The sequence below is a fragment of the Somniosus microcephalus genome, chromosome 10, assembly GCF_052327205.1.
Source record: "Somniosus microcephalus isolate GS21.2 chromosome 10, FLI_Smic_1.0, whole genome shotgun sequence".
Lineage (NCBI taxonomy): Eukaryota > Metazoa > Chordata > Chondrichthyes > Squaliformes > Somniosidae > Somniosus > Somniosus microcephalus.
This window is the reverse complement of record NC_140996.1, coordinates 212577282-212589557: the sequence shown is the minus strand read 5'-3', so window position 1 is coordinate 212589557 and position 12276 is coordinate 212577282. Positions and strand designations below refer to the sequence as shown.

At 45.5% G+C, this 12276-nt stretch overlaps 1 protein-coding gene across 2 annotated transcripts in view; it reads left to right on the top strand.

The window, feature by feature from the left end:
- The window catches only part of slc9a7 (solute carrier family 9 member 7), a 191383-nt gene that overhangs the window by 170124 nt on the left and 8983 nt on the right, over window positions 1–12276 (top strand). For both annotated transcript variants that reach the window (XM_085999575.1, XM_085999576.1), the window contains one exon: window positions 9946–10051. In XM_085999575.1, coding sequence (XP_085855701.1) covers window positions 9946–10051 — 106 coding nt within the window. The remainder of the gene's footprint in view (window positions 1–9945; window positions 10052–12276) is intronic.

The window sequence follows — 12276 nt, the reverse complement described above, 5'->3', positions numbered from 1 at the left end:
TCTCCCTCTCTCCTTCCCCCTCTCTCCTTCCCCCTCTCTCCTTCCCCCTCTCTCCTTCCCCCTCTCTCCTTCCCCCCTCTCTCCTTCCCCCCTCTCTCCTTCCCCCCTCTCTTTCTCTCTCTCTCTCTCTTTCTCCCCCCCTCCCTCTCTCTCTCTCTCTCTCTCTCTCTCCTTCCCCCCTCTCTCTCTCTCTCTCTCTCTCTCTCTCTCTCTCTCTCTCTCTCTCTCTCTCCCCTTCCTCTCTCTCTCTCCCCTTCCTCTCTCTCTCCTTCCTCCTTCCCCCCTCTCTCTCTCAATTTCAATTCAATTCAATTCAATTCAAATCGCTTTATTGGCATGACAAGTTACACCTTATGTTACCAAAGCATCAGAAAACATTCATGTTTGTTCACAAAAATACAGATCTATCCATACAGTGTATAAACAGATATATCCCCGAGTGTATAAATATATACTTTCATATAATTTATATATACTCTTTTCTTATATTTACTGGTTGTCCCTCTGTTTATGGCAAGCTGTAACATAGTGTGCCGCTAGTGTTATGCAATTTCTCTCTTCCCCTAGTAGGTATGGGAGTTTTTGGTCGTCATTCAAATTTCTGAATTCCGGGCATATTTTTGTGAATTTTGGGTAGAAATTCTCCCTTATGCCCTGATATTTTCTACAAGCTGTGAGGAAGTGCATCTCTGTCTCCACCACTCCCTGACTGCAGTGAGAGCATATCCTGTCCTCTCTTGGTAGCCGGGTCTGCCTGTGTCTACCTTTTTCGATGGCCAGGCTATGTTCACGAAGTCTGTACATTGCCAAGGTTTTTCTCAGTTTGCTACCCTTTACCATGGTCAGGTAATCAGCCATGTTGTATTGTCTGTTTAGGGCCAAGTAGCAATTGAGTTTGCTTTGGGTTTTTGTTGTTTCTGCCCAATATGACAGATATTTTTCCTTTTGCTTTGCGACGATTGTGTTGGGTCGAATTCATTGTGTTACGCTGTCACTGTCCTGGGGCTGGTTATTGTTTTCACTGAGTCCCAGGACTAGTTGACTGAGGGTATTCTTCTTTATGGTCCTCTCTTGGCATTTCAGGGCTTCGTAGTGATAGCATTGGGGGTTGCTCATTTCTAGGTGTTTCCAAAATTTGGTGGCTCTTTTTTGGATAGTGATTATTAATGGATATTGACCTAGTTCTGCCCTGCATGCATTGTTTACGGTTTTCCTTTGAGTCCAGAGTATACTTTTACAGAATTCTGCATGTAGGATCTCAATTGGGTGTTTGTCCCATTTTGCAAATTCTTGTTGTGTTAGCGGTCCCCACACCTCACTGCCATAGAGTGCAATTGGTTCAATTACTGATTTGAAAATTTTGAGCCAAATGCTAATTGGGATTTCTATTTGGATTGATTTTTTAATGGCATAGAAAGCCCTTCTTGCTTTCTCTTTCAGTTCATTCACAGCCAGTTTGAAATTTCCCGTAGAACTGATTTTTAAGCCCAAGTATGTGTAGTTAGTGGTTTGTTCAATTTTGGTTGTTCCTAGTGTGAAATTTATTTTGGGTCCCTGATGTCTGGATCTTTGCTGGAACACAAGGACTTTGGTTTTTTGGGGATTTATTGTCAGGGCCCAGGTCTGGCAGAACGACTCCAGCAGATCCAGGTTCTGCTGTAGACCCTCCTTAGTTGGTGACAGCAGAACCAGGTCGTCTGCATAGAGGAGGAATTTAACCTTGGATTCATATAGGGTGAGGCCGGGTGCTCTAGATTGTTCAAGTAGTTTTGCCAATTCATTTATGTAAATATTAAAGAGTGTCGGTGAGATTGGCGAGCCCTGCATCACCCCCCGCCCCTGTGGGAAGTATTTTGTTTGTTTGTCTCCAATTTTAACTGCACATTTGTTGTTTGTATACATTGATTTAATTACATCATATGTTTTTCCCCCTACCCCGCTTTCGATAAGTTTCAGGAATAAACCATCATGCCAGATGGAGTCGAAAGCCTTCTGGAAATCTATAAAGCATGCGTAGATTTTGCTTTTGTTTTGATGAACGTGTTTGTCAATTAGGGTCTGTAGGGTAAAGATATGATCTGATGTTCTATAGTTTGGCAGGAATCCAATTTGGCTTTTACTCAAGACATTGTGCTCCTCAAGGAAGTTTATAAGTCTTTTGTTTATGATGCTACAGAATACCTTCCCCAGGTTACTGTTTACACAGATGCCTCGATAGTTATTTGGGTCGACTTTGTCCCCACTTTTATATATGGGCGTTATGAGTCCTTTGTTCCAGATATCAGGGAAGTAACCGACACTCAGAACCAAGTTGAAGAGTTTTAGGATAGCCAGTTTCATTTTATCGTCTGTGTGTTTAATCATCTCGCTTAGTATGCCGTCTGCCCCGCAAGCTTTTCCTGGTCGCAGGTCCTTGAGTTTTTCAAAAAGTTCTTTTTCTGTTATTATGGAGTCTAGCGGGTTTTGGTTATCTTTTATGGCCATTTCTAGCTTTTCCAGTTTTTTGCATATTTGGTGTTGCTCTGGCCTTAGTGTGTTTTTCTGGTATAATTTTTCAAAGTGGTTTTCCATGTGTCTCCATTTTGAATGGCCAATTCGTCGTGTTTTTTGTGTAATGTATTCCAGTTGTCCCAGAAACAATTGGAATCAATGGATTCCTCAATGGAGCTGAGTGTATTCTTAATATATTGCTCTTTTTTGGTTCTAAGTGTGTTTCTGTATTGTGTTAGTGTCTGACAATAAGTAAGGCGTAATTCCTCGTTTTCTGGATGTCTGTGCTTTTGGTTTGATATTTTTCTAAGTTTTTTCCTCATGTTATGGCAATCTGGGTCAAGCCATTTTTCATAGTTTTTTGTTTTGGGTTTGTTCTTGCGAGCTTTCAAGTTTGACCTTGTTGCCAAATTATCAAAAATATTGTTTAGGTTATTCACTGCCTGGTTTACGCCTTCTTTATTGTGAGTGTATATGTTATCCAGAAAGGTGTCCAAGAGAGCTTGAGTTGATTCATTGCTAATTGCTTTCTGGTATTTTTCCGTGTCGTTTTTGGACCATCTGTACGATTTTTTGGTGTTGTACAGTTTACTGGGTTGTGTTTCTGTGTTGTTTGTTTCTGTCTTTTTAAGATACATAGTAATTTGACTGTGATCTGACAGTGTTGTTTGTGGTTTGACTGTGAATGCTCTGAAAGAGGATGGGTCCAAGTCCGTAATCATATAGTCTACGGTGCTGCAGCCAAGAGGTGAGCAGTAGGTCGATCTTCCTAGGAGGTCTACTATGAATCTACCATTGACAATGTACAGACCCAGGCTTCGACAGAGCTGCAGGAGATGTTTTCCGTTGGTATTTGTCTGCTTGTCGCAGTTATGCCTGTATGGAAGGGAAGGGATATCGAAGTGGTTATTCCCGAATATGTAATTGTTTCCCTGATTATTGGTGAAGTCTGGTTCTTCTCCAGTTCTTGAATTGAGGTCACCACAGATCAACACGTTCCCCAGGGCCTGGTATTGGATAATTTCCCCCTCAATGTTGGAAAAGGTGTCCTCTTTAAAGTACGGGGATTCCATTGGGGGGATATAGAGTGCGCAAATGAAAACATCTTGGGTGTTAGAGATAATCTCCCTCTCAATTTTGAGCCACATGTGGTTTTCGCCCTTTTTTATAAATTTGATGTAATTCCTAAGCTCTGTTTTAAACCAAATCAGTATGCCTCCGGAGTCTCTGCCTTGGGTTACTCCTGGTAATTTATTGGAGGGGACCACCAGCTCTGTGTACCCTTGGGGACGGCCAGTGTGTCCTTTTCCTTTATACCAAGTTTCCTGTAAAATGATAATATCTATATCTTTAGTTTCATCTATGAACTCTGGGGTCCTACTCTTCACGTCGAGCACCGAAGAGCGTAGACCTTGGATATTCCAGGTCGAAATATATAAGGATTTCATGTTAAGTTTGATCTTTTACTATGATATGTTAAAGAATGATATGTGTTTGTCGTGTCTAAATGTGGGGAAAAAAATCATCTCAGTTGTCTATAAATGTTAATACTACTTGGTTACAGTTCTTTCTATTAATTAGTCCTTGATTTTTTTTCATTTTCTGATCCATAAGGCGGAAGTAGATGCTGCTGCACGTCTGCTTATTGTCTCTTAATGGATTGTCTCTGTCTGAGGTATTGCGTACGTCCTGTGCATCTCTCCCTCTGTCTGGCTGGGAGCGGTCCTGTTCCCCTGTGGGACAGGAGTGGTGCAGGTCTGGTGTTGTGCATGGGGATCCTCTCTGGTCTCGGTTGGTGTGGTGGTGGTCTCTGTAGTGGTATGTACCCCGCTGATCTCTGGTGGTCGGGGAGGGGGTCCTCTTGGGGTCTGGGTATGGACCCTGTTAAAAGCGACGTCCTTCAGGGCTTTAGCAAAGATCGATATTCGTTTCCTGTGGATGTGGACGTGGTCGTAAAGACATTCCTCATCGAGGGTGGGGTGTTGGGCCAGGTGCACGTTGTGCTTTGATTCACAGTCTCTTGCTATGCTGGCATTTATCTCATGAATTGTGTTGCTGTTAAAGCCTGTTCTCGGCAATATTGTGGAAACCGTGATTCTAGTGTTTGGAAATGTAATGCTTGCCTTCCTAATCACTGCTCTGAGCGATGTTGCTACCTCTTTCTGCTGGGCCTTTAGGTCATTTGTGCCCGTGTGTATTATTATGTGTTGGGGGGAGCCTAATCTGGTTTTGGTCAGCCATTCTCTCTCTCTCTCTCTCTCTCTCTCTCCTTCCCCCTCTCTCTCTCTCATTAATGTCAATGATAACATTGCAAAATTATAATTCTGCTTTCTACCTCCAAATTCACATAGAAGGAAAACTGTAAAACCTGGTGTATATGGCTACTGGCGATCCCCATTAACAAAAAACAAAGTTAAAGAACCACCTCCTGGGTGCTTAGCAAGAGTTCTTAAATCCCAACAGTGTTATAAACAGTTTTATAAACATGGCAGAGGGTTCTTCAGTTCCCTCGGCAACGCCGGGTACTCCAGCTAATTGTAAATGAAATGGCCGTTAACTAAACTCTCCACCCCAGAGTCCTCCTTAATTGTTATATAGGTAAGGGTATAAAACCCCTTGAGACACAACAACACTGGCGATGAGGACGACGGACTTGCGCATCACTTTGCACTGGAATCGGCGATGTTTAAAGTAAGAAGTTCCTGTCTTTTCTTAATGGCGCGCCCGCAGTTTAGTGCTGATGCAATCGTCTCGTAAAGGTGGCGGTTCGGTGTTACACAAATAAGAAGGGGAGAGTAACGATACAGTGAAACGAAGTGGAGGAAAAGGACTGTAAAGAAAAAAAACAAAACAAAATGGCTATGCTAACCGGAGCGTTTGGACCATTTGATGAAATGGCGGAGCAATGGAGTGCTTACACAGAGCGTTTCGGATTTTTCATGACTGCAAATGGCGTTAAAGATGACGTGACAGTGGCGACATTCCTCAGTGTGATCGGAGCAAAAACATTTGGCTTGTTACGGAGTTTGATGCACCCAGATAAGCCCGGCGCTAAGACATATGATCAGATTGTGGAAGTTTTGGAAACACATTTCGCACCCAAGCCGCTGCTGATTGCCGAGAGGTTCAGGTTTCACAAACTGAACCAAGGGGAGGGTGAGTCCATAGCCGAATATGTTGCAGTGCTAAAGAAGCTAACTGAGCATTGTGAGTTGTGTGGATTAAGATGTGAAGCAACACAAAAGCGCTTGCTCACGACTGACAAACTGACGCTTAAATCAGCAGTGGAGCTCGCTAATAAAGATGCACAGCTGTTGGGGGCTGCAACAAGAGTGCACAGGGTAGCAGCTACACTGGATAAGCAAGGGGCGCCAGAGAGTGTTACAGATGTGGAAGGTCAGGTCATCAGCCATCTGACTGCTGGTGTAAAGACCTGACCTGTCGGAAATGTGAAAAGAAAGGACACATTGAACGTGTGTGTAAAGAGCAAAGCAAACAATCCTACACAGAGACACACAAAAACAAACAAGGAAACACATCCAACTGGCGTTCTAAAAAGAAAAACCTACACATGGTGAAACAAGAACAGGAAGACAGTGACACAGACTCTGATGGGGAGCTGAATCTCCATGTGTTAACGGTGAATGGAGGCTCATCAGGCTATGGAGTCACTCCACTACTAGAGGGAATACCGGTCAAAATGGAGCTGGATACGGGGGCCGCTGACTCCTTGATTTCAGAGAAGCTATTCAAAGAAAAACTGAACCACCTATCACTGACGCCGGCCAAGCTCATCTTAAAGACCTACACTGGGGAAACAGTCCTAATGCTGGGTAAGACGGAGGTCAAGGTGGAGCTTAATGGACAAACCGTGATGCTGCCAGTTTACGTGGTCAAGGGTGACTATCCATCCCTGATGGGCAGGCCATGGTTGGAGAAAATTCATCTGGATTGGAAAAAAGTGAATGCAGTGTCAGTCGAAGAGGTGGGGCTTGCGGCAGTGTTGACAAAGCATGCGGCTGTCTTTGACGGAGAATTGGGGAGTATGAAGGGGATTACGGTCAAACTCAAGGTGAAGCCTGACAACCAGCCACGATTCCTGAAGGCCAGGAACGTTCCCTACGCCCTCAGACCAAAGGTGGAGGCTGACCTGGAGCGTCTGGTCAAGATAGGGGTCCTGGTGCTGGTTTCGCACAGAGTGGGCCACGCCCGTGGTACCAGTGATGAAGAGTGACAGCGCGGTTCACTTATGTGGAGATTTCAAAGTAACAGTGAATCCTGTGCTCTCAACTGAACAGTACCCCCTCCCCATTGAAGATCTTTTCGCGGGTCTAGCAGGCAGTCAGAAGTTTAGCAAGATTGATCTATGCCAAGCCTACTTGCAGATGCATGTAGAAGAGGACTCACAAGTACCTCACCATCACCACCCACAAGGGCCTCTATAGGTACTGCTGCCTACCCTTTGGTATAACGTCAGCACCAGCATTGTTTCAGCGGGCTATGGACCAGCTCTTAAGTGGCATTCCAGGGGTACAATGTTATCTCAACGATATCCTTGTCACAGGAAAGGACGACAACGAGCATCTGCAGAACCTGACGAAGACACTGGGAAGACTTGAAGAATATGGCTTACGCGTTCGCAAGGACAAATGCGAATTTTTCAAGCCATCAGTGGAGTACCTAGGCCATGTCATCGACGCGGACGGCCTACACACAGCACCGTCGAAAGTGAAAGCCATTGCCGACGCTCCTGCACCTACAAATGTCGGCCGGCTGCGGTCATTCTTAGGTCTCCTGAACTATTACGGAAAGTTTATTCCACAGCTGGCATCACTGTTTAAGCCATTACATGAGTTGCTGTGTCAGGGCAAGGCCTGGGCGTGGACGAAGGAGTGCGAAGCTGCATTCAAGAAAGCCAAAGCAGCTTTGACTGACCCCAGAGTGTTGACGCACATTGACCCGTCGTTGCAGATTCAGCTGGCCTGTGACGCGTCACCTTATGGCGTCGGCGCGGTCGTGTCCCACATCTTTCCCTCAGGCGAAGCGAAGCCGATTGCATTCGCGTCAAGGTCCCTGAGCAAGGCGGAGGTGAAATACCCACAGATCGAAAAAGAGGCTTTGGGCATCATCTTTGGAATCAAAAAGTTCCATCACGACTTGTTCGGAAGGAAATTCACCTTGCTGACGGATCAGCAGGATGCAGCACTGGGCGCTGATGTTAAGCGCTCACAATTACAACATCAAATACCAGAGGTCAGCAGCACATGGCAATGCAGACGGATTGTCAAGACTTCCGCTGCCTGTGCCCTCTGAAGGCTGTGAGCAGAAGATTTTCTACTTTGACATGGTGAGCAATGCCCCTGTCATGGCCCGGCAGGTCAAGAAAGAGACCAGAGTGGACCCTACGCTATCCAAGGTGCTGGATCGGGTGATGCGAGGAGACGGATCACGGGTGTCAGACGCACCACCTGAGCTCCTACCTTACCTGTCAAGAGGGAAGGAGTTGTCTGTCACGTCAGGATGCCTCCTTTGGGGCATGCGAGTGATCATACCACCAAAGCTGCGGAAACATGTCCTCAACGAGCTGCACTCAGGACATTGTGATATTGTCCGGATGAAGGAGCTGGCACGAAGCTACTTCTGGTGGCCCAGTCTGGATCATGAAATTGAAGTTGAAGCGAAATCATGCCCATCGTGCGAGACAACCAGGGATACGCCAAGAGCAGCGCCACTGCATCCATGGGAATGGCCGGCGACACTGTGGCAACGGATCCATCTGGACTTCGCGGGACCAGTGGAAGGAGCGATGTTCCTGGTCGCGGTGGACTCCCATTCCAAATGGCCGGAGGTTGCAGTAATGTCCACTACCACTACGGAGAAAACCATCGAGACTCAGAGAGATGTTCGGGCGATTTGGTCTGCCGGAGCAGATCGTAACCGACAATGGAACACAGTTCACATCCCAGGAGATGGAGGAGTTCCTCAAGAGCAATGGAATCCAGCACACGTTCTCCGCGCCTTATCATCCATCCACGAATGGATTGGCGGAGAGATTTGTCAGAACGCTGAAACGCGCGTTGAAAGCGGCAAGAAGTGATGCTCCTCCTAAAGCAGTGCCTGAATGCTTTCTTGCTGAAATACCGAAACACGCCTCATGCTACGACTGGAGCATCTCCTGCTTACCTACTCATGGGAAGGCAGCTACAGACACGCCTTGACCTGCTGAGGCCAACGTCCACAGAAGCAGTGGTGCACGCCAATCAGCAGGATCAAGTCAGCAGACGAGCTCAGAGGTCCAAAGAACGACATTTTGTGGTGGGGGGCAAAGTCCTCGTGCGTAACTACACCACCCCGGAGCGGTGGGTCCTGGCTACGGTCATTCAAAAGACGGGCCCCGTTTCATACCAAGTCCGCACCGGAGACGACCGAACATGGAGACGGCATGTAAACCAGTTATTGCCAAGACAGTCGCCACAGGTAACCCAAGAAACAGGGGATCAAGGACCTGCGGGGGGCTCCAGCAGGGACTGGTCGTCCGACCCTGAGACGGTGGCACCATCCACTCTTGTGCCATCGAGGGAGGAAGCCACGCCTGCAAGGTCATGGGAGAGCCAGCCAGAGCCTGCTCCTGAGACTAGGCGTTACCCCCAAAGAGAAAGGCAGCCTCCAGAGCGCCTTAGTTACAGTTAGTGCTAACCGGTGTGCATGGGGCAGAATAATCCCCAGGGTTAGCGGAGTGTAGAGGCAGTCTACCCTCTCTTCCAAAGTTAGTCATTTTCAGTTATTCTGTTTTGTGGACATTCTATTTTAAGGGGGAGGAAATATGTTGTGTATTTTGAATGTGTATTAGAATTGTCCCACATGGGATACTGCAGTGGTGATTTGCAATGCACTATGGGAAATGTAGTGCATTGAGTGAAGAAGCAAATTGTAAATAAAATGGCCGTTAACTAAACTCTCCACCCCTGAGTCCTCCTTAATTGTTATATAGGTAAGGGTATAAAACCCCTTGAGACACAACACAAGGCATTTACATAAGAACATAAGACGTAGGAGCAGGAGTAGGACATTTGGCCCCTCGAGTCTGCTCCGCCATTCAATAAGATCATGGCTGATCTGATCTTGGCCTCAACTCCACTTCCCTGCTCACTCCCCATAACCCTGGACTCCCTTATCGTTCAAAAATCTGTCTATCTCCACCTTGAATATATAAAGAGAATTCCAAAGATTCACGACCCTCTGAGAGAAGAAATTCCTCCTCATTTCCGACTTAAAAGGGTGCCCTCTTATTCTGAAATTATGCCCCCTAGTTCTAGATTCCCCCACGAGGGGGAACATCCTCTCTGCATCTACTCTGTCAAGCCCCTTCAGAATCTTTTATGTTTAGCAAATGTTAAAGTTTCCTTTTCTTGTTTGGCATTTCTTAGAATATTTCCTTAACAGGAAAACCTCCAGTTATCTGAAGCCGATCTTAACACACAGTGGTCCTCCACTCACCGCCACTCTGCCCAGCTGGTGTGGTCCTATCGCACGGTGTTTGACAAGTCCGCAAGCATATGAAGTAAGTACCAACCACTAATATTTCACATAACTCGCTGCCAAAGTGTGTGCTTTTTTAATAAATCGTTTTTTTTTTGAAGGATATGAAATGAAGGTTACTTGAGGTGTTCGGAAAATTGAACTATTTTTGCATCTGATTTAATTTCTGAACGCGTTGCATGTCCTTCATTAATTAATTATTCTACTGCAATGTTGGCCAGTAGAAATCATTGGCCAGCTACGGGTGTTTTAGCCACATGCATTAATTTTAATAGGAAATACCTTGCACACAATACAGGTAGTTGTACCTCGTGTATATTTACTTAAGAAACATTTACCACCATTCAATTCAGTCTTTCTCTTTCACCAAAGTTTGATTTCCTCGCGTGAATTTCTCAGGCACGGCACATCTTAGAGCAGCTTCCTCTCGGTTTTTCTGCCCAGCAGTTGGGAGCGATAATTTGACTTCATCAGAGTTGATTGCTGAGAAGGTTGAGCCGCACACCGAGATACGTCTGACCTACCGCCTGCTCGCCATCCAGTTGGATGCCGCTTGCCCCTTTGCCGTGACCTGCCCTGTTTTCGCTGCTCGTTAATCGGTTGGACTTGCTTTCACCTGCTGGCCAGGAGCGGTGACCATGATGACGGCTCCCCTCCACCCTACGATGTTGCTGGTGTTCCCATGGTGCTGAAGCCTGGCATTTTCGGCCCGCATGGCCCAATATTTTAGCAGATAAGCAGTAACTGAGGAAGTAAAGCACACACAACGATTAAAAAACACTCGTGTACTATGCTTTTCATCTACCAACAGAGAGACACAAAGGTTCAAGTTCACATGGTGTGCAAATATGAGTATTGAGGTCATGTGCCGTGTCTTATTACTCATATTTCTAATGAACTAATCTGAAATATAATTTGTCACATCTGGATTCCCAATTAACCACATGAGGCGAGTGGCTAATGTATTGGACAACAATCTTCTACTAAATCTTAAATATTATAAAACACATTGGGCCGGATTTTCCGATCGGAGGCTTCCTGCGTGCAGATGCCTCTGATCGGGAAAAATCTATGCACTTACCTGCTGGCTCCGTAGGTCTCGACACTTGCGATCCTGGGCCTCTGCTGGTGCGCGTGCGCAGAAGCCCAGGTAACCCAGGGGCGCAGGCGGTTCGCAAGTGTCCCTGGGATCATGTGGGCCATGGGGAACCAATCAAAGACGGGAATCCCCCTTCATACTTTTGACAGGTCTCTTCGCACAGACCTGTCAAACGTATGGATGGGGATCACATTTTAAAAACACAGTTAAACATTAAATATATATATTTTTTAAATCACGTATTTAAAATTACATTAAATTAAATATTTTAAACAAATGTAATTTTTTGAAAAAGGTAATTAAAGTTTTACGGGGCTAAAAATAAAATTACCTTTTTTAAAAGTATTTTTTAAATTATGTGAGTGGGGGAAAAAATGTATTTTTAAATTTTTTTAAGCTCTTATGCTGGTAAATGCAGGCCTTATGCGTGCTTTTACCAGGCGTAAGATTTTTTAAGGTTTACAGCGGGCGGAGGTTGTGCAGAAAGTGGAACTCTCCACCCGCGGAGGCCCTTCTCCAGGGCAGGCGGAGGATCTGTCGAGAGGATTCTTGACAGATTGGAAGTGTCGGGTTTTCAGCGCATGGACCTCGCATGGCTGAAACCGGCACTTGCGAGGCCCCTACGGGTGTGTACACACCTGTGGGGGACGGAAAATACGGCCCATTATAAATATCAAAATTAACATTTTTATTTTAGATTTGTTTCAGTATGAATCAATGTAACAGTGGATGCAGAGTTACTTTTTTTTTAGATTAATTTTGAATTTTTTTCTGTTGCATTCTAATCTTGTGTGAGTGGACCAGAGGACCTTTTCTCCAATAGTTGAACTTTCTATTGCTTGCAGTATAGTGTGTGTGTGTGTGATTAACTTCTTTTTCTTGTTTTCCAATTGCCTCTTTTAAGGTGAAATTACACTACAATACCTCCACTCAGAGCAAGGCAGTCCCTTGCTTTATATGCCTGGCTCCAATAGAATATCTCCTGCTCTGCACATATATGTTGATGGGCATATGCAGAACTCTCCTCCCAAAAGTTGATTTTTTTTTTCATTTTGAGTGTGCTTTGGAGCATTTGTGTGCACTCTAAATCTTTAAATAAACTTCTGGTGTGTTCAGCAAGTGTGTATGAGGTCCAGTGGAACCCCCGG